Genomic DNA, 22,727 nt, shown 5'->3' with positions numbered 1-22,727 from the left:
TGTGAACGCAGCCTTGGTCACTTGTAGTTCTGCAGTGTGAACGCGGCCTTGGTCACTTGTAGCTCTGTAGTGTGAAGGCGGCCTTGGTCACTTGTAGTTCTGTAGTGTGAACGCAGCCTTGGTCACTTGTAGTTCTGCAGTGTGAACGCGGCCTTGGTCACTTGTAGTTCTGTAGTGTGAACGCGGCCTTGGTCACTTGTAGTTCTGTAGTGTGAACGCGGCCTTGGTCACTTGTAGTTCTGTAGTGTGAACGCGGCCTTGGTCACTTGTAGTTCTGTAGTGTGAACGCGGCCTTGGTCACTTGTAGTTCTGCAGTGTGAACGCGGCCTTGGTCACTTGTAGTTCTGTAGTGTGAACGCGGCCTTGGTCACTTGTATCTCTGCAGTGTGAACGCGGCCTTGGTCACTTGTATCTCTGCAGTGTGAACGCGGCCCTGGTCACTTGTAGTTCTGCAGTGTGAACGCGGCCTTGGTCACTTGTAGTTCTGTAGTGTGAACGCGGCCTTGGTCACTTGTAGTTCTGCAGTGTGAACGCGTCCTTGGTCACTTGTAGTTCTGCAGTGTGAACGCGTCCTTGGTCACTTGTATCTCTGCAGTGTGAACGCGGCCTTGGTCACTTGTATCTCTGCAGTGTGAACGCGGCCTTGGTCACTTGTAGTTCTGCAGTGTGAACGCGGCCTTGGTCACTTGTAGTTCTGTAGTGTGAACACGGCCTTGGTCACTTGTAGTTCTGTAGTGTGAACGCGGCCTTGGTCACTTGTAGTTCTGTAGTGTGAACGCGTCCTTGGTCACTTGTAGCTCTGTAGTGTGAACGCTGCCTTGGCCACTTGTAGCTCTGTAGTGTGAACGCGGCCTTGGTCACTTGTAGTTCTGTAGTGTGAACGCGGCCTTGGTCACTTGTAGCTCTGCAGTGTGAACGCGGCCTTGGTCACTTGTAGCTCTGCAGTGTGAATGCGGCCTTGGTCACTTGTAGCTCTGCAGTGTGAATGCGGCCTTGGTCACTTGTAGTTCTGTAGTGTGAACGCGGCCTTGGTCACTTGTAGCTCTGCAGTGTGAACGCGGCCTTGGTCACTTGTAGTTCTGCAGTGTGAACGCGGCCTTGGTCACTTGTATCTCTGCAGTGTGAACGCGGCCTTGGTCACTTGTAGTTCTGCAGTGTGAACGCGGCCTTGGTCACTTGTAGCTCTGTAGTGTGAACGTGGCCTTGGTCACTTGTAGTTCTGTAGTGTGAACGCGGCCTTGGTCACTTGTAGTTCTGTAGTGTGAACGCGGCTTTGGTCACTTGTAGTTCTGTAGTGTGAACGCGGCCTTGGTCACTTGTAGTTCTGTAGTGTGAACGCGGCCTTGGTCACTTGTAGTTCTGTAGTGTGAACGCGGCCTTGGTCACTTGTAGTTCTGCAGTGTGAACGCGGCCTTGGTCACTTGTAGTTCTGTAGTGTGAAAGCGTCCTTTGTCACTTGTAGTTCTGTAGTGTGAACGCGGCCTTGGTCACTTGTAGTTCTGTAGTGTGAACGCGGCCTTGGTCACTTGTAGCTCTGCAGTGTGAACGCGGCCTTGGTCACTTGTAGCTCTGCAGTGTGAATGCGGCCTTGGTCACTTGTAGTTCTGTAGTGTGAACGCGGCCTTGGTCACTTGTAGCTCTGCAGTGTGAATGCGGCCTTGGTCACTTGTAGCTCTGCAGTGTGAACGCGGCCTTGGTCACTTGTAGTTCTGTAGTGTGAACGCGTCCTTGGTCACTTGTAGCTCTGCAGTGTGAATGCGGCCTTGGTCACTTGTAGCTCTGCAGTGTGAACGCGGCCTTGGTCACTTGTAGTTCTGTAGTGTGAACGCGTCCTTGGTCACTTGTAGCTCTGTAGTGTGAACGCGGCCTTGGTCACTTGTAGCTCTGTAGTGTGAACGCGGCCTTGGTCACTTGTAGTTCTGTAGTGTGAACGCAGCCTTGGTCACTTGTAGTTCTGCAGTGTGAACGCGGCCTTGGTCACTTGTAGTTCTGTAGTGTGAACGCGGCCTTGGTCACTTGTATCTCTGCAGTGTGAACGCGTCCTTGGTCACTTGTAGTTCTGCAGTGTGAACGCGGCCTTGGTCACTTGTAGTTCTGTAGTGTGAACGCGGCCTTGGTCACTTGTAGTTCTGTAGTGTGAACGCGGCCTTGGTCACTTGTAGTTCTGTAGTGTGAACGCGTCCTTGGTCACTTGTAGCTCTGTAGTGTGAACGCGGCCTTGGTCACTTGTAGCTCTGTAGTGTGAACGCGGCCTTGGTCACTTGTAGCTCTGTAGTGTGAACGCGGCCTTGGTCACTTGTAGTTCTGTAGTGTGAACGCGGCCTTGGTCACTTGTAGCTCTGCAGTGTGAACGCGGCCTTGGTCACTTGTAGCTCTGCAGTGTGAATGCGGCCTTGGTCACTTGTAGTTCTGTAGTGTGAACGAGGCCTTGGTCACTTGTAGCTCTGCAGTGTGAATGCGGCCTTGGTCACTTGTAGCTCTGCAGTGTGAACGCGGCCTTGGTCACTTGTAGTTCTGTAGTGTGAACGCGGCCTTGGTCACTTGTAGCTCTGTAGTGTGAACGCGGCCTTGGTCACTTGTAGTTCTGTAGTGTGAACGCAGCCTTGGTCACTTGTAGTTCTGCAGTGTGAACGCGGCCTTGGTCACTTGTAGCTCTGTAGTGTGAACGCGGCCTTGGTCACTTGTAGTTCTGTAGTGTGAACGCAGCCTTGGTCACTTGTAGTTCTGCAGTGTGAACGCGGCCTTGGTCACTTGTAGTTCTGTAGTGTGAACGCGGCCTTGGTCACTTGTAGTTCTGTAGTGTGAACGCGGCCTTGGTCACTTGTAGTTCTGTAGTGTGAACGCGGCCTTGGTCACTTGTAGTTCTGTAGTGTGAACGCGGCCTTGGTCACTTGTATCTCTGTAGTGTGAACGCGGCCTTGGTCACTTGTAGTTCTGTAGTGTGAACGCGGCCTTGGTCACTTGTAGTTCTGTAGTGTGAACGTGTCCTTGGTCACTTGTAGTTCTGTAGTGTGAACGCAGTCTTGGTCACTTGTGTTCTGTAGTGTGAACGAGGCCTTGGTCACTTGTAGTTCTCTAGTGTGAACGCGGCCTTGGTCACTTGTGTTCTGTAGTGTGAACGTGTCCTTGGTCACTTGTAGTTCTGTAGTGTGAACGCGGCCTTGGTCACTTGTAGCTCTGTAGTGTGAACGCGGCCTTGGTCACTTGTAGTTCTGTAGTGTGAACGCGGCCTTGGTCACTTGTAGTTCTGTAGTGTGAACGCGGCCTTGGTCACTTGTATCTCTGTAGTGTGAACGCGGCCTTGGTCACTTGTAGTTCTGTAGTGTGAACGCGGCCTTGGTCACTTGTAGTTCTGTAGTGTGAACGCAGTCTTGGTCACTTGTGTTCTGTAGTGTGAACGAGGCCTTGGTCACTTGTAGTTCTCTAGTGTGAACGCGGCCTTGGTCACTTGTGTTCTGTAGTGTGAACGTGTCCTTGGTCACTTGTAGTTCTGTAGTGTGAACGCGGCCTTGGTCACTTGTAGCTCTGTAGTGTGAACGCGGCCTTGGTCACTTGTAGTTCTGTAGTGTGAACGCGGCCTTAGTCACTTGTAGTTCTGTAGTGTGAACGCGGCCTTGGTCACTTGTATCTCTGTAGTGTGAACGCGGCCTTGGTCACTTGTAGTTCTGTAGTGTGAACGCGGCCTTGGTCACTTGTATCTCTGCAGTGTGAACGCGGCCTTGGTAACATGTAGTTCTGTAGTGTGAACGCGGCCTTGGTCACTTGTAGTTCTGTAGTGTGAACGCGGCTTTGGTCACTTGTAGTTCTGTAGTGTGAACGCGGCCTTGGTCACTTGTAGTTCTGTAGTGTGAACGCGGCCTTGGTCACTTGTAGTTCTGCAGTTTGAACGCGGCCTTGGTCACTTGTAGTTCTGTAGTGTGAACGCGGCCTTGGTCACTTGTGTTCTGTAGTGTGAACGCGGCCTTGGTCACTTGTAGTTCTGCAGTGTGAATGCGTCCTTGGTCACTTGTATCTCTGCAGTGTGAACGCGGCCTTGGTCACATGTAGCTCTGTAGTGTGAACGCGTCCTTGGTCACTTGTAGTTCTGTAGTGTGAACGCGTCCTTGGTCACTTGTAGTTCTGTAGTGTGAACGCGGCCTTGGTCACTTGTGTTCTGTAGTGTGAACGCGGCCTTGGTCACTTGTGTTCTGTAGTGTGAACGTGTCCTTGGTCACTTGTAGTTCTGTAGTGTGAACGCGGCCTTGGTCACTTGTAGCTCTGTAGTGTGAACGCGGCCTTGGTCACTTGTAGTTCTGTAGTGTGAACGCGGCCTTGGTCACTTGTAGTTCTGTAGTGTGAACGCGGCCTTGGTCACTTGTATCTCTGTAGTGTGAACGCGGCCTTGGTCACTTGTAGTTCTGTAGTGTGAACGCGGCCTTGGTCACTTGTAGTTCTGTAGTGTGAACGTGTCCTTGGTCACTTGTAGTTCTGTAGTGTGAACGCGGCCTTGGTCACTTGTAGCTCTGTAGTGTGAACGCGGCCTTGGTCACTTGTAGTTCTGTAGTGTGAACGCGGCCTTGGTCACTTGTAGTTCTGTAGTGTGAACGCGGCCTTGGTCACTTGTATCTCTGTAGTGTGAACGCGGCCTTGGTCACTTGTAGTTCTGTAGTGTGAACGCGGCCTTGGTCACTTGTAGTTCTGTAGTGTGAACGTGTCCTTGGTCACTTGTAGTTCTGTAGTGTGAACGCAGTCTTGGTCACTTGTGTTCTGTAGTGTGAACGAGGCCTTGGTCACTTGTAGTTCTCTAGTGTGAACGCGGCCTTGGTCACTTGTGTTCTGTAGTGTGAACGTGTCCTTGGTCACTTGTAGTTCTGTAGTGTGAACGCGGCATTGGTCACTTGTAGCTCTGTAGTGTGAACGCGGCCTTGGTCACTTGTAGTTCTGTAGTGTGAACGCGGCCTTGGTCACTTGTAGTTCTGTAGTGTGAACGCGGCCTTGGTCACTTGTATCTCTGTAGTGTGAACGCGGCCTTGGTCACTTGTAGTTCTGTAGTGTGAACGCGGCCTTGGTCACTTGTAGTTCTGTAGTGTGAAAGCGTCCTTTGTCACTTGTAGTTCTGTAGTGTGAACGCGGCCTTGGTCACATGTAGTTCTGTAGTGTGAACGCGTCCTTGGTCACTTGTAGTTCTGTAGTGTGAACGCGGCCTTGGTCACTTGTAGTTCTGTAGTGTGAACGCGGCCTTGGTCACTTGTAGTTCTGCAGTGTGAACGCAGTCTTGGTCACTTGTAGCTCTGTAGTGTGAACGCGGCCTTGGTCACTTGTAGTTCTGTAGTGTGAACGCGGCCTTGGTCACTTGTAGCTCTGTAGTGTGAACGCGTCCTTGGTCACTTGTAGTTCTGTAGTGTGAACGCGTCCTTGGTCACTTGTAGTTCTGTAGTGTGAACGCGGCCTTGGTCACTTGTGTTCTGTAGTGTGAACGCGGCCTTGGTCACTTGTGTTCTGTAGTGTGAACGTGTCCTTGGTCACTTGTAGTTCTGTAGTGTGAACGCGGCCTTGGTCACTTGTAGCTCTGTAGTGTGAACGCGGCCTTGGTCACTTGTAGTTCTGTAGTGTGAACGCGGCCTTGGTCACTTGTAGTTCTGTAGTGTGAACGCGGCCTTGGTCACTTGTATCTCTGTAGTGTGAACGCGGCCTTGGTCACTTGTAGTTCTGTAGTGTGAACGCGGCCTTGGTCACTTGTAGTTCTGTAGTGTGAACGTGTCCTTGGTCACTTGTAGTTCTGTAGTGTGAACGCAGTCTTGGTCACTTGTGTTCTGTAGTGTGAACGAGGCCTTGGTCACTTGTAGTTCTCTAGTGTGAACGCGGCCTTGGTCACTTGTGTTCTGTAGTGTGAACGTGTCCTTGGTCACTTGTAGTTCTGTAGTGTGAACGCGGCATTGGTCACTTGTAGCTCTGTAGTGTGAACGCGGCCTTGGTCACTTGTAGTTCTGTAGTGTGAACGCGGCCTTGGTCACTTGTAGTTCTGTAGTGTGAACGCGGCCTTGGTCACTTGTATCTCTGTAGTGTGAACGCGGCCTTGGTCACTTGTAGTTCTGTAGTGTGAACGCGGCCTTGGTCACTTGTAGTTCTGTAGTGTGAACGCAGTCTTGGTCACTTGTGTTCTGTAGTGTGAACGAGGCCTTGGTCACTTGTAGTTCTCTAGTGTGAACGCGGCCTTGGTCACTTGTGTTCTGTAGTGTGAACGTGTCCTTGGTCACTTGTAGTTCTGTAGTGTGAACGCGGCCTTGGTCACTTGTAGCTCTGTAGTGTGAACGCGGCCTTGGTCACTTGTAGTTCTGTAGTGTGAACGCGGCCTTGGTCACTTGTAGTTCTGTAGTGTGAACGCGGCCTTGGTCACTTGTATCTCTGTAGTGTGAACGCGGCCTTGGTCACTTGTAGTTCTGTAGTGTGAACGCGGCCTTGGTCACTTGTATCTCTGCAGTGTGAACGCGGCCTTGGTCACTTGTAGTTCTGTAGTGTGAACGCGGCCTTGGTCACTTGTAGTTCTGTAGTGTGAACGCGGCCTTGGTCACTTGTAGCTCTGTAGTGTGAACGCGGCCTTGGTCACTTGTAGTTCTGTAATGTGAACGCGGCCTTGGTCACTTGTAGTTCTGTAGTGTGAACGCGGCCTTGGTCACTTGTAGTTCTGTAGTGTGAACGCGGCCTTGGTCACTTGTATCTCTGCAGTGTGAACGTGTCCTTGGTCACTTGTATCTCTGTAGTGTGAACGCGGCCTTGGTCACTTGTAGTTCTGTAGTGTGAACGCGGCCTTGGTCACTTGTATCTCTGCAGTGTGAACGCGTCCTTGGTCACTTGTAGTTCTGTAGTGTGAACGCGGCCTTGGTCACTTGTAGTTCTGCAGTGTGAACGTGTCCTTGGTCACTTGTATCTCTGTAGTGTGAACGCGTCCTTGGTCACTTGTAGTTCTGTAGTGTGAACGCGGCCTTGGTCACTCATAGCTCTGTAGTGTGAACGCGGCCTTGGTCACTTGTATCTCTGCAGTGTGAACGCGTCCTTGGTCACTTGTAGTTCTGTAGTGTGAACGCGTCCTTGGTCACTTGTAGTTCTGTAGTGTGAACGCGGCCTTGGTCACTTGTAGCTCTGTAGTGTGAACGCGGCCTTGGTCACTTGTATCTCTGCAGTGTGATCGTGTCCTTGGTCACTTGTAGTCACGATTATTCTTTCAATGACACAGGGACAGGACTGTCACTACATTAGACGCACATTCCTATAGAACTGCTATCACGTGATGTAGAGGTTGTCAGGCGCAGCTGTCACTCAGCACACACCTCCACCCCGCCCGCCTGACGTCATCCCGATTCTACGCGCTTTCCCCATTCTACGTACATGACTCACGCGAACGTCAAATGCGCCTTCTTCCTACACCTAAACGGCCACTGACTGAGCGGACTTGAAGTCACCGGAAGTGTGTGCTCGCTGTCTTCGCGCTCCCGCTTATGATTCTAGTTGTATAGAGTTCTGTGATGGTTAAGTGATTTTTCAGCCCGTCACTTTATTTGTTATGATCACTTACATGCCAATGCTGAAATAAAATCTATTTTCTGTAAAACTTCCAGATATTTATGTTTTCATGTAGGTGTACCAAGATGGCGTCCTCTCGGGTGGACTAGTAATAGTGCGACCTCTAGGGGAGGTTGAGGATACAGCAGCTGCTGTAAGTGTTCCCGTTTCGCCGGGGAGGTCATTGAAGAAGGAGAGGACCGAGGCCTTGAGCGCTCCCTCTGCAGCCATGCTCCGCCTGTGCCTGAGGCTCCGCGGCCCTCTCCGCTCCGCTCTGCCGGCCCGGGGACATGGGAACCAAGTGGGGCGGCTCCGGCGGTACCACATGGGCGCAGGCAGCCGGCTCCAGGCTCTGAAGGGGGCTCCGGCCAGGCTCTGTGCCGCCCGGGGGCCAGGATGTGAGATCGGGCGGAGGTGGTACAGTCTGCCCCCCCATCAGAAGGTAAGGGCGAGGTCACGTGACTGGCATTGCGGGCACCACTATAGATCTGTATACTATGGTCACCTGGGCATGCAATCCTGGTAACGAGACTCTACCCGGTTGTCATGGTGACCTGGGATTCATTTATCTTCTATGGAGTCATGTGCTGAAGTTATGGACACAACAGTGGTCTCCAAACTGTGGACCTCCAGCTGTTGCCGTACTACTGCCCGGGCATGCTGTTGTATGGGTTGTGGTTTTGCAACAGCTGGAAACCCACAGGTTGGAGCCCTCCCTCTGTCCACAGTGTAATGTATGGGTGACAGTGTCTTCTGTAGCCACATGACCTGCTGGGGTGGCACCATATTGCCCACAACAGGTTTGCTCAGTTTGCCAGCTTGCCATGGTCAGGTGCCAGTGTAGCTTGTACACAGTAACCGTACACTGGTCGCCATGTGTTCTGAGAAGTTTAGGTACGACTGGAGCTCCGCAGGTGGGAGTAGTTGGTGACTGTCATGTACGGGGGGATAATGGGCATATGTCTTGGGATCTCCACTTAGCCACACTGCCCTGATGGAGGCATTAAGAGGCATGGCTAGGGCAACACATAACATTTTGCCTCCAGGATTCCAAGCGCCTCCTTGATCCATGCTTTGTCCTATCCTGGTATATACGGCGCTAGTTCTGTTCGCTAGATTGCGGTAGTATGTTATAAGTGATATAGTAGTGACTGATAAAGCATTGTTCACACTCTCCAGGATGAGCAGTGTCCATAGAAGAAGTACTAGAGGGGGCAATTACAGCACTACTGTATAGGGACTATATGGCAGTCGTTATATAGAAGGTCCCCACAACCACTTAGGATTCCTTTTGGCCATCCAGGTATGATGGGAGTTGTAGGGAGTTTTGAGATGGCAGGTTGGGAAGCACTGATCTAAAGTAATACTTCTATTTATTTCATCAATAACGGCCCTTACTAAAAAGCTACGGAGGGAAACATGCTAGAACTGAAGTGAGTTCACGTCCAGCATCTCAAGTTGGACATTGGGTGTATAGATACGCCAGACCGGGTACGCATCTTGCTGTGTTTCCCTGTCCGGCATTGAGAAATAATGGATGTAGGATGCTAAACAACTTATGACAACTGATGCACGTTGTCATCAGTTATAACATCAGTTGCGTTGAGTTTTGGGCTGTATTCACGCCTGACATATGTGAACCCAGCCTAATAGTGAAACATTATTCACGCAGTCCCAGCAGCAGAGGATAGATCTCTGGCTCAGTCTCTATATATCATTTGGGAGTTTAAGTAGGGAGAAAATGAAGGTCTAATGTGCAAGTATGCACAAGAAGTTTTTAGGCTAAGAGTTTCACAGGACATAAAGATTTATTTGGAAAAATGCAGAATGGACAATCCTTGTGCTGTGGTGGTGAACGCTCCACAGCACAGGAAACACTGACAGGACGCCTGCACTTGTATACTGTTTGACCTGAGGAAGGCTCGTGTGAGCACCGAAACGCGTTGTCCACTCTCCATTATTTCCAAATTAATCTTTATGTCCTGTGCAACTGTGGGGGCCTAAATACTTCTTGTGCATACGCAGCAGCAGTGCTCATATAAGACCCTAATTTTCTCCCTATTTTGCCTCTCCTATCACTTATCTGCACCCTAGGTATGCAGACAGGGTCCACAAGCTGCATACTGCAAGCGTATCGTATAACCTTGGGTAGTGCGTATCCTAACAGCGCAACACATGAAAGGAGTACTGCAGCCATAGACAACTTATCCCCTATCCGAAGGATAGGAGATAAGTCTCTGATGGCGGGGGGTCCTACTGCTGGTATCCCCCGCGATCTCCCGTACGGGGCCCTGGATCTGCCGCGGCTCTGCCCGGCTAATGTTTGTGCCGTCGTTGTATAAGGCTGCAGTACTCCTTTAAAGGTCAGTAAAGCACAAGTGGTGTGGTGCCGGGTCAGTAACACCTCCCAGTACTACACCAGGGAGTGCACTTTTTTCCTCTCATAACACTGGTATTTGTAGTCCCTCGACAAACAGGAGGACACTGGTTGTACAAGTACAGGGTGGGACATTTATATGGATACACCTTAATAAAATGGGAATGGTTGGTGATATTAACTTCCCGTTTGTCGCACATTAGTATATGGGAGGGGGGAAACTTTTCAAGATGGGTGGTGACCATGGCGGCCATTTTGAAGTTGGCCATTTTGAATCCAACTTGTGTTTTTCAATAGGAAGAGGGTCATGTGACACATGAAACTTATTGGGAATTTCACAAGAAAAACAATGATGTGCTTGGTTTTAACGTAACTTTATTCTTTCATTAGTTATTTACAAGTTTCTGATCACTTATAAAATGTGTTCAATGTGCTGCCCATTGTGTTGGATTGTCAATGCAACCCTCTTCTCCCACTCTTCACACACTGATAGCAACACCGCAGGAGAAATGCTAGCACAGGCTTCCAGTATCCGTATACACTGCTATACACTACTATATACACCGCAGGAGAAATGCTAGCACAGGCTTCCAGTATCCGTATACACTGCTATATACTACTATATACACCGCAGGAGAAATGCTAGCACAGGCTTCCAGTATCCGTATACACTGCTATATACTACTATATACACCGCAGGAGAAATGCTAGCACAGGCTTCCAGTATCTGTATACACTGCTATATACTACTATATACACCGCAGGAGAAATGCTAGCACAGGCTTCCAGTATCCGTATACACTGCTATATACTACTATATACACCGCAGGAGAAATGCTAGCACAGGCTCACAGTATCCGTAGTTTCAGGTGCTGCACATCTCGTATGTTCACAACATAGACAATTGCCTTGAGATGACCCCAAAGATAAAAGTCTAAGGGGATCAGATCGGGAGACCTTGGGGGCCATTCAACTGGCCCACGATGACAATACACTTTCCAGGAAACTGTTCATCTAGTAATGCACGGACCTGACACCCATAATGTGGTGGTGCACCATCTTGCTGGAAAAACTCAGGGAACGTGCCAGCTTCAGTGCATAAAGAGGGGAACACATCATCATGTAGCAATTTCACATATCCAGTGGCCTTGAGGTTTCCATTGATGAAGAATGGCCCCACTATCTTTGTACCCCATATACCACACCATACCATCAATTTTTGTGTTCCAACAGTCTTGGAGGGATCTATCCAATATGGGTTAGTTTCAGACCAATAGTGGTGGTTTTGTTTGTTAACTTCCCCATTCACATAAAAGTTTGCCTCATCACTGAACAAAATCTTCTGCGTAAACTGAGGGTCCTGTTCCAATTTTAGTTTTGCCCATTCTGCAAATTCAGTGCGCTGATCTGGGTCATCCTCGTTGAGATGCTGCAGTAGCTGGAGTTTGTAAGGGTGCCATTTGGGAGGAGCTAATATCCAACGAAGGGATGTTTGACTAATGCCACTCTCCAGTGACATGCGGCGAGTCTACGCTGTGGGCTCTTGCTGAATAAAGCTAGGACAGCCACTGATGTTTCTTCATTAGTGACAGATTTCATGCGTCCACATTTTGGCAAATCCAACACTGAATCAGTTTCACGAAACTTAGCAAGCAGTTTTCTAACTGTAGCATTGGAGATGGGTGGTCTCGTAGGGTGTCTTACACTGAAATCTGCTGCAATGACCCGGTTACTGCGTTCACCAGACATCAACACAATTTCTATCCGCTCCTCATGTGTTGACCTCGACGACATGTCAATGGCTGTAAACAAAGAGAAACTTGTAAATAACTCGTGAAAGAATAAAGTTACGTTAAAACCAAGCACATCATTGTTTTTCTTGTGAAATTCCCAATAAGTTTGATGTGTCACATGACCCTCTTCCTATTCAAAAAACACAAGTCGGATTCAAAATGGCCACCATGGTCACCACCCATCTTGAAAAGTCTCCCCTCTCACATATACTAATGTGACACAAACGGGAAGTTAATATCACCAACCATTCCCATTGTATTAAGGTGTATCCATATAAATGGCCCACCCTGTGTGTGTGTGTATGTATGTATGTATGTATATATATATATATATATATATATTCATATATTCTCAGTGGTGGGCACCGCCATGCTGTTGGGGTTAGGTTACAGTTAGCAGTAGACTGGGTTGTAATAGTTATGCCCAGAGGACTAAATAGTGGTGGGGTGATATGAAGGGCAAGGTAATTTATGTCTTAGCCAAAAAGAAACTGGGAGTGATAAGTTTGGAATTAAAGGCAAATGTACCTGCATGAGTTGTTTTTTTTAGGCTTTGTTCACACAGTGTATCAACATAACATGGTGGAACTAGCCTAAAACAGTGCAAAAATCCACTGTGAAATCTGCACGTTGAATTGGGTTCGGATTTTCACTACGAATCTCACTTATTGTATTTTTAGTGAATTAAATCTGCAGTGTGACTAGAATCTGCCAACATTTTTTCTATTATGTCTACCAGGTTATTCCCAGCTGTTGCAAAACTACAACTCCCAGCATGCCCGGACAGCCAAAGGCTGTCCGGGCATGCTGGGAGTTGTAGTTTTGCAACAGCTGGAGGCACCCTGGCTGGGAAACGCTGGAAGCCCGGCCTCAGAAGGGTTCTTCCTCATTAAAGGGGTACTCCGGTGGAAAACCTTTTTTATTTTATTTATTTTTTATTTTATTTTTTAATCAACTGGTGCCAGAAAGTTAAACAGATTTGTAAATTTCTTCTATTAAAAAAATCTTATTCCTTACAGTACTTATTAGCTGCTGAATACTACAGAGGAAATTATTTTCTTTTTGGAACACAGAGCTCTCTGCTGACATCATGGCCACAGTGCTCTCTGCTGACATCTCTGTCCATTTTAAGAACTGTCCAGAGTAGGAGAAATTCCCCATAGAAAACATATGCTGCTCTGGACAGTTCCTAAAATGGACAGAGATGTCAGCAGAGAGCACTGTGGTCATGATGTCAGCAGAGAGCTCTGTGTTCCAAAAAGAAAATAATTTCCTCTGTAGTATTCAGCAGCTAATAAGTACTGGAAGGATTAAGATTTTTTTTAATAGGAGTAATTTACAAATCTGTTTAACTTTCTGGCACCAGTTGATATAAAATTGAAAAGTTTTCCACCGGAGTACCCCTTTTAAAGAAGTGATCCAGGATTAGAAAAACAGAGCTGTATCTGAAAAAGCACCACTCGTGCCCTCAGGTTGTGTGTGGTATTACAATTTCATTCAGCAGGGGTCACAGCGGTCGGACTCTCACTGATCCGCTTGTTCTCCCCTATAATGTAATGTGTATAGGGTATGGTATGTTTACACGTACAGTATACTGGACATATGGAATGTGCAGGATTTGAAGCTGCAGATTTTATGCTATAGATTTCAATGTAAACTAAATAACTGAATACAGCATCAAATCTACAGCAACTTTGGTGCAGTCCTTCACAGAACAAAGCAACGCTGCTGCCGCCATTTTGCCCTTGTCTGGATTGTGATCTATGCCCCAGGATGTTCGCACTTCCGGAATGTCCGCATGGAAAAAACCTCTGTGCGGACATTCCGGAGGACCGCACTGGAATGCGTCGTCTCATAAATGGCTATGCATTCCGTGCAGAGTTTGCAGAAAGAATGCAGACACGGAAAACGGAATTTCCAGGTCCTGAAATTCCGCCATGTACACAGCGCAGCATAATCCCTATGAATTCAGTGGGAGAGTCTGCTGCTCCGGAATCTCCGTCGGAATTCTGCACGGTGTGAACATGGTCTAAGGCTATGCTCAAGGAGCATTCAGGGTAAATAATAAGAAATGCTTGAATGTACAGTGACCCCTCGACCTACGATGGCCCCGACATACGATCATTTCAGCATACGATGATCTCTCAGAGGCAGCATCAACATACGATGCTTTTGTATGTCGGGGCCATCGCATAAACGGCTATCCGGCAGCGCAGACTGCTTCACCTGCCACTGGATAGCAGTTTAAGGTGCCCCGTGTGGTCCGGTGGGTGTCACTTACCTGTCCTCGGGGCTCCGGAGCGTCCTCTTTGGGATCCCCTGCATCGCCGGCGCTCTCCATCGTCGTCATCGCTTACGCCATCCCGTCATCCAATAGGAGCTGCGTGCGTAGCGACGTGATGACGGCGAGGAAGAGCTGCAGCAGAGACGGTCCGGGGACGCGGCGACAGCAATGGAAGGCGACATCCAGGGCAGCGGTGGCCGGAGTAGCGGGGACAGGTGAGTATAACCTCCAATACCAGTGGCCTTCAACCTGCGGACCTCCAGATGTTGCAAAACCACAACTCCCAGCATGCCCGGACAGCCAACGGCTGTCCGGGCATGCTGGGAGTTGTAGTTTTGCAACATCTGGAGGTCCGCAGGTTGTAGACCACTGTCCTATACTTTACATTACACGGATCCCTCAACATACGATGGTTTCAACAAATGATGGTCCATTTGGAACGGATTACCATGGTATGTTGAGGGACCACTGTGTGTGTGTGTGTGTGTGTGTGTGTGTGTGTATATATATATATATATATATATATATATATATATATATATATATATATATATATATATATTATATTCCTAACTAATCTATATATATATATATATATATATATATATATATATATATAATATATCTATCTATCTGTGTGAACATAGCCTTGCTCTTCTTGTTCTTTATTCATTTCTTTTGCAGTCTTTCCAGGCCACTGATATTTGGCATTGTGCAGCAGTTTTTAGCTGCCACATCTTATTCTTCACCCATTAATTCCTTGGCGGAGTCTTAGCCTCCAGAAAATTCTGGAATTTCATGGCTTCCCCCCGCCCCCCTAAGTGATTGAAGAAGTATCGTGGAAAAAAAAAAGTATCCTCTATCTGCAGGTTTAGATTGCGGTGGGTCCGACCTCTAGGGCCCCTCCTGATCTCCTGTATGGAGCCCCTGCTCTCCTCCACAACGGCACGTCACGACCCCCCGCCCGAATCGGGGGCCGCCACACCTCCTCCATATAGCTATATAGGAGAGCCGAAGGTAGACGATCAGCTCCCCCATAGAGCTATGTGTAGGGGGCCTGGCAGCCCCTGCTTCGGACGGGGGTCGTGACGCACCGGGGGGCCGCAGCAGTCAGACCCCCCCCCCCGCGATCTAAAACTTATCCCCTATCCTGCAGATAGGGGGATACGTTTTTTTTTCCCCTTGATCTTTCTTCTTTAAAACAGATCCATGTGGAGAAATGGCTCAGTGTACATAATACTGTATTATTATTATTATTATTATTATTGGCATATACTGCATAGTCCTACATTTTATGTGATGCAGTAAAATAGTTATTTGCCGTCCATTATATGAAGCTGTGCTGTCTCTTCCATCTGATTAGAAATGTGTTTCTCTCTCTCTCTTTTAGGTGCTTTTGCCCGCTCTATCTCCCACAATGCAGATGGGGACCATTGCCCGATGGGAAAAGAAAGAAGGTGACAAAATAAACGAAGGGGATCTCATAGCAGAGGTAATAACATGACCAGTGTGCCCACAGTATTATGTGTACTCCTGTTCTATCACCTGTACCTCTCCTGCCCAAAGTTGTATTGGGTTCCGGGGCAGGTGGGTGGGCAGTAATTAGAGATGAGCGAAGTTACAGTAATTCGATTAGTCAGGAATAGAGATGAGCGAACTTACAGTAAATTCGATTCGTCACGAACTTCTCGGCTCGGCGGTTGCTGACTTTTCCTGCATAAATGAGTTCAGCTTTCAGGTGCTCCCGTGGGCTGGAAAAGGTGGATACAGTCCTAGGAGACTCTTTCCTAGGACTGTATCCACCTTTTCCAGCCCACGGGAGCACCTGAAAGCTGAACTAATTTATGGAGGATAAAGCCAGCAACTGCCCAGCCGAGAAGTTCGTGGCGAATCGAATTTACTGTAAGTTCGCTCATCTCTAGTCACGTACTTCTCGGCTCAACAGTTGCTGACTTTATCCTGCATAAATTAGTTCAGCTTTCAGGTGCTCCGTTGGGCTGGAAAAGGTGGATACAATCCTAGGAGAGAGTCTCCAGCCCACCGGAGCACCTGAAAGCTGAACTCATTTATGCAGGATAAAGTCAGCAACTGCCGAGAAGTTCCTGACGAATCAAATCACTGTAACTTTGCTCATCTCTAGCAGTAATGTATCCCAGGCTAGCATTCCTATGCTGGAATACTTGTATGTACTAGAGGATGCAATCTGCACAGTTGTTTATTTTCTTGCTAATGTTACATGGCTTTGATTTTTTTTAACAGGTAGAGACCGACAAGGCCACAGTAGGATTTGAGAGTATGGAGGAGTCTTACATGGCAAAAATCTTGGTGCCAGAAGGGACTAGAGATGTTCCTATTGGTTCTTTAATCTGCATCACAGTAGACAAGTAAGTGACGGGCAGTGCACCAATATTCTCTATGGGGGTTAAATGGCTGCCCCCCCCAAATATAATTCTAGTGATGGTAGCTTAAAGGAGTATTCTCATAATCAAAGTGTATTCTGCATCCAGAGGATAGAAGAAATACTAGCAGATTGGTGTGGATCTGACCACTGGGACCCCCACCGACCCAAAGAACAGGGGACAAATGTCTTCTTAACATTGGCAAGACATAACCATTTGGAAGTCCCAGAGAGAATGAATGGAGGACTGGCTGTGCATTTATGGCGCTGCTCCATTCATTCTGAGAACAGTTGTTTTCCATTCTCGGGATCGGTGGGGGTCCCAGCTGGTCGACCTCTCCCACTCATCCATTAGCTATCCCCTGTCCTGTAAATAAGGGATGATTTCTGATCATGAGAGTACCCCTTAAAGGAGATCTGTAGTGCTTTAAACTTTATCCCCTATCCGAAGGGATACGTTTTAGATCGCGGGGGGTCCGAGTGCTGTGGCCCCCCGCGATCTCCTGTACGGGGCCGCGGCAATTTACAGGAAAGGGGGCTTTCCTTCCCCGCATGACGCGGCAGCCGGCACGCCCCTCCATGTATATCTATGGGATTCATGGAGGGGCGTGCCGACTGCCATGTCATGCGGGGATGGAATGCCCCCTTTCCTATACATTGCCCCGGCCCCGTACAGGAGATCACAGGGGCCCCAGTGCTCGAACACCCCCCCCCCCCCCCCCCGCGAAAACTTATCCCTTATCCATAGTTCAGAGCACTACAGATCTCCTTTTTAAGTGTCATTTAGAAAAAGTTTTCACATGTCACCGACACATGTCACAAGTTTTGATTAGTCTGGGGCTCAGTGCTGAGACCCCCACAAATAAAAAAAACAAAAAAAAATGAGAAGTGCATGGTATTGTGCTTTACCTCCTGACTCTCGCCTTCTCTGTCCTGTATGTAAATCGCTGCGAGCCGGGGAGTGAAGCACCCTACTGCTTATTCTAATAGGTGTGTGTTTGAACACTGAGACCTCCACTAAACAAAACTTTGTGACTTGTCAACATTTTTATAATTGACAGGTAGACTTTAAGCCGTTGTGATTGTTTGAGACAGAATATGTCTAGCCAGATGTCTAGCCAGATAGACACTACAGTCTTGTTAAAATGTGTGCAATAATAATGAATATAATTTTTCTCATGCTGCAGGCCAGAACTTATTGATGCCTTTAAGAACTTTACCTTGGATTCTGCAGCTGCTGCTTCTCCTGCAGCCCCAGCAACCCCTCCACCTGCACAACAAGCTTCCGCACCTGCTCAATCCCCTGGCAGCTCCTATCCCACTCACATGAAGGTAACTCAGACACTTAAAGGAGTACTCCACTGGCCAGCGTTCCGGCTGCGTTTGGAACATTTAGTCACACCCCCTCCCATAGACTTGCATTGAGGGAGCGTGGCCGAACCCCTGTAGCGCACGCACAGCGTTCGGAATGAAATATTCTGAACACAGCCGGAACGCTGGCCAGTGGAGTACCCCTTTAAAGATTTTAGCTCAATTCCATGTCAGAGGTTTCATAGCCTCTGTCACAGATTCTGTCATATTTGACTAATACTAATAATTAGAAAACCCTTTGCACCCCATTGTATATCAAAGAAGTCCATTAGATGCCAGTGATGTTTCGTATACAGGGGAGTCAACAATGCTTAGTAGTTTCTACAACCCAGATGTGAACACAGCTTAAAGCGTACCTGTCATTTCAGGTCACTCTTCAGGATAAGCGGCACTGTGTGTACATGAGGAGCAGCACTTTCTGGCTATTATATAACTTGTATATGGCATTTTCAGCAGATTTCTGGTCTGCAAGCTTTATCTCTAATTAGCAGTTCTCCTAGAGCTGGAGGGGGGATCCTAATGTCTATGGTGTCTCCCATACACTGCACACTCTGAGGAGGGGATCCTACACTTCAATGTCTCCGTGCACAGCATATACAGCAACGGCCACAGCAGAAGAAATCTGATTGCCCTGTTCACACGGGGCAATTCCACACAAATTCCATTTAGGAAAGCTTGCTGAATGGAGTTGCAGAAATTCCACCCCCAATTCTACAAAATTTAAAGACAGATCTTTTTAGACAGAGGCAGAATATCCACCACGGAAATTCCACTGTGTGAATGGGACAACAGAATCCCATTAAACACTATTGTAAACCCAACATGTTTTGTCGGGTTGTGCGCCAGAAATAGTCTGCGCCAGAATTGAAAAAAAAAATTGACTAATTCTCCATTTTACTGAGAAAACCCAAAGGGGCTTGACTGTTGGGGAAAGGGGGCGTGTCACCGACATTTTCACAAAAACCCAACATATTTACTAAGGTTTCCACATCAGAAAATGTGGTGGATTTGAGCTGAGGAAAACCCGAAAGATCAGAGCATGTGTAAAAAAAAAAAAAAAAAAAAAAAAAAAAAAAAAAAAAATTTACATTTTTTTAATAAAATAAATAAAATATTTAGGGAACATTAGTAAATAAAAATAAAAAAAATTGTAGGGGATTAAACCCCACAAAGAAAACTACACAACAGTCTTAGTAAATCAGGGCCAATGTGCTATAAAGGAGAATTCCAACACTGGAAAACTTATCCATTATCCTAGGGATAGAGGATGAGTTACGGATCGCGGCGGGGGGGGTCCGACCACTGGTACCCACCGCGATCTCCCGTACGGGGCCCCGGCAGTCTGTGGGAAGGGGGCGTGTTGACCGTCACACGAAGTGGCGGCTGATACGCCCCCTCAATACAACTCTATGGAAGAGCCGGAGCGCTGTATTGAGGGGGCGTGTGGGCTGCTGCTTCATGCTGTGGTCGACACGCACTATCTGGCTGGAGAGCCGGGGCCCCGTATGGGAGATCGTGGGGGGTCCCAGCAGTTGGACACCTCGCGATCTGAAACTTATCCAATACAATGACCACTCGACCTATGATGGCCCCGACATACGACAATTTCAACATGCGATGGTCTCTCAGAGGCCATCACATGTTGAAGGCAGCATCAACATACGATGCTTTTTTATGTCGGGGCCATCGCATAAACGGCTATCCGGCAGCGCTGACTGCATCAACTGCCACCGGATAGCCATTTACGGTGCCCCGTGTGGTCCGCTGACGATCACTTACCTGTCTTCGGGGCTCTAGCGCGTCCTCTTCGGGATCCCCTGCATCATCTCCATCGTCGTCATCACGTCGCTGCGCACGCCGTCCCGTCATCCAATAGGAGTGGTGTGTGTAGCGACGTGATGGCGGCGACGGAGAGCGCGGATGCCGGGGAAGCAGAGGCCTTGCCGGAGTGTCGAGGACGCAGCGACAGCGATGGACGGCGACATCCCGGGCAGGGGTGATGGTCCGTAGCGCCGGGGACACGTGAGTACAACTTTCTCTAACAGTGGTCTACAACCTGCGGACCTCCAGATGTTTCAAAACTACAACACCCAGCATGCCCGGACAGCCAACGGCTGTCCGGGCATGCTTGGTGTTGTACTTTTGCAACATCTGGAGGTCGGCAGGTTGTAGACCACTGTCCTATACTTTACATTGCACGGATCCCTCAACATGCGATGGTTTCAACAAACGATGGTCCGTTTGGAATGGATTACCATCATATATTGAGGGACCACTGTACTGGAAACCTTTAAGTTTCAGCTGAATTTCCAGCAGATTCCCATGGAAATTCTGCTGTGTGAACAAAGCCTGTATAATGCTCTGGGGTGAGATCTCTTACTGTCTGTGCTGTCACTCTCTGACTCTCTACAGCCTGTGCATGTCCACAAAGTTTCCTATATTCCCTTTTACTATTGATCTATGAAAAGTTAATTTCAATGAAATGTAACCTGTGTAGGGAGCCGTGTATGTAAATCTTAGTTATACCTATGTGTGTAAATGAAATAATCTTGCTTCGCAGGGGCAGTTTAACACATTTGACCTGGTATTTCAGCTTTCATAAGGGCAGTTTTTTAATATATGGCTACCAGAAATCCTCTTTTGAAAGCTGTCCATATAAACAAATATACATACCAATATTTTGGTTGCATTAATTTCGCCAGCAGAAGGCACTTCCAAAAACCTGTGCCCATATTCTTCACACTAATAGGTCATCAAAATTGTGTCAGATTAAGGGGGTGACATTATAATATAATCAGGGGACTGTATCTTCCATGGCCTGAGGCTTTGTTTTCTCTTCTGCACTAATACTATAAAAGCCTACAGCCTTTATACATGCAGAGTTGGGGCCCCAAAGATGTCATGTGACTGCGGATGTGACGCCTTTAAAAAAAAAAAAAAAAAAAAAACCCTTACCCACCTTAACCTATATTGATAAGTTTCCCTCCCCTTGTAGATTGTAAGTCCTCGTGAGCAGGGCCCTCTAGATCATTCTGACATTTACTGCTTGATGTCCATTGTACTTGCGGTTGTGTTACGTATTTTAACCCCTTATATAAACAGCTTTCTATAAAAGTAAATAATATACGGCATGGAGATTTCTATGGCGCTTACCCATGAAATAAAGAGTAGACATTATAGTAATTGCTTATTTTGTTATTGGCTGCTCATTAAAAACTTTTTACCTCTCTGAAGATCTAATTGTATAACAACATTTATTTTGCTGAACAGATCATGTTACCTGCACTTTCCCCAACAATGACAATGGGCACAGTACAAAAATGGGAAAAGAAGGTTGGAGAGAAGCTCAGCGAGGGAGATCTTTTAGCAGAGATTGAAACGGACAAAGCAACCATAGGTATCTGCCCAGTTATGTGTTAAATAAAAATAATAGGTGATAGTAATGATTGGTGTTGCTCTTTGTTGCTGTCGCAGAGGGATTTTGCATTATCCCACTGGATTGTGCGGGTTTTCTCAGATTGCATTGTTCCCCCCAAAATACTGGAAGGTAGATCTCCATCCCAAGTAATTGTCTTGGTTTGTTTTCTTTTGTTAAAGAGACATTCCAGGATATTTCTTTATTTTTATTTAATGCTGTCCATTTAAAAAAAAAAAATTATAATAAAAAAAGATGCCATACTTACCCCCACCCTGGTTCCCTGTAGGGCACGATACAGCTGCCTCTGGTCCCCACCACTCATCTCTTTTTGTTTCCATGACAAGTGTTGGAGCAGGACCTGCCCACTAAGCCAATCACTGGCTGAGACAAGACACTGCTTCAGGCAGTCATTGGCTGAACGAGCCGGTCCTGCACCAGGGTGTCATCTTTAAGCCAAGAAGATGAAATGAGCAGAACCGATATTTTTATTTTTTTTTTTATTTTTTTTTACAATATGGCCAGCATTATATTAAAAAATATATATATACCCATTTTTTACTCCTTTAGGAGACAGACCATTTAGGCCTCAAGGACTCAAGCATGTTTCATTTTTGCGTTTTCATTTTCCTCCTCTCCTTTTAAGAACTATAGAAAGGCTTGTTTTTTGCAGGACCAATTGTTCTTCCCACTGACCTCCTTTCTTTTTACAAGAAAATGTAGGACCAGGCCAAAAAATTTTTTCACGCAGTGCACTTTATGGTAAAATTGATATGTTCTCTTCTGTGTTTTTTTTTTTTTTTTTTTTTTTACAAAATAAGTGTTATAATTCACCCTTTTCTGACCCCCTATAATTTTTCCATATATGGGGCTGTATGAGGGCCCCTGACTTTTATCAACCTGCTATGTAGCGAGCACAGCTCTATTTACGGTGCATGTCCATTAGGGATTTTAAAAAAGTAAGTTATTGTAAATTTCAGTGGATCGGTGTGAGTGATTTACATTCCTTGTTTAACAGTGCAATGGGTTGATTACATATTTATTCTTTTGTATTTCACTAAGGTTTTGAAGTGCAAGAAGAAGGGTATTTGGCTAAGATCCTGGTATCTGAGGGCACTCGGGATGTACCTCTTGGGACACCCCTTTGTATAATAGTGGAGAAGGAGTCCGATGTTGGAAGCTTTGCAGATTACAAGGAGACAGCTGGAGCAGTGGATGTTAAACCCCAGCCTGCTCCGGTGAGTACTGTGTGTGCTAAGGAGAATGTTTTCTAAATCTGCGACTGGTGTTCTGGAACAGGCGACTGTGTATAATGTCAGGATGAAGCTGTTGGGCTGGGAGTCTGCGGCTCAGGAGAGGACTGGGACTGCGCATGGGGAAGCTGCTGATCTTCTGAAATATTTATAGAGATGACATGAAAACTAGGGGTGTGAATCGCCAAGAATTTGGCGTTGCGATTAGAATCGCGATACCAGTGTGGCGATTCGATATATCCCGATATATTGCGATACCGTCTAGGTGACGATTCATCGAGATATATCCCGATTCTG

At 47.3% G+C, this 22,727-nt stretch overlaps 1 protein-coding gene across 1 annotated transcript in view; it reads left to right on the top strand.

The window, feature by feature from the left end:
* Nucleotides 1-7,661: 7,661 nt before the first annotated feature.
* DLAT (dihydrolipoamide S-acetyltransferase) overlaps nt 7,662-22,727 on the top strand; it is a 33,137-nt gene continuing 18,071 nt past the window's right edge. Inside the window, exons 1-6 of the mRNA XM_056543396.1 lie at nt 7,662-7,981; nt 15,384-15,485; nt 16,253-16,377; nt 17,579-17,723; nt 21,033-21,159; nt 22,240-22,415. Of these exons, the coding sequence (XP_056399371.1) occupies nt 7,769-7,981; nt 15,384-15,485; nt 16,253-16,377; nt 17,579-17,723; nt 21,033-21,159; nt 22,240-22,415 (888 nt within the window). The 5' untranslated portion in view covers nt 7,662-7,768. The remainder of the gene's footprint in view (nt 7,982-15,383; nt 15,486-16,252; nt 16,378-17,578; nt 17,724-21,032; nt 21,160-22,239; nt 22,416-22,727) is intronic.

Source organism: Hyla sarda, chromosome 10 (assembly GCF_029499605.1).
Source record: "Hyla sarda isolate aHylSar1 chromosome 10, aHylSar1.hap1, whole genome shotgun sequence".
Taxonomy (NCBI): Eukaryota; Metazoa; Chordata; class Amphibia; order Anura; family Hylidae; genus Hyla; species Hyla sarda.
Note: the sequence above shows the minus strand (reverse complement) of the source record. Positions and strands in the feature narration are given on the sequence as shown.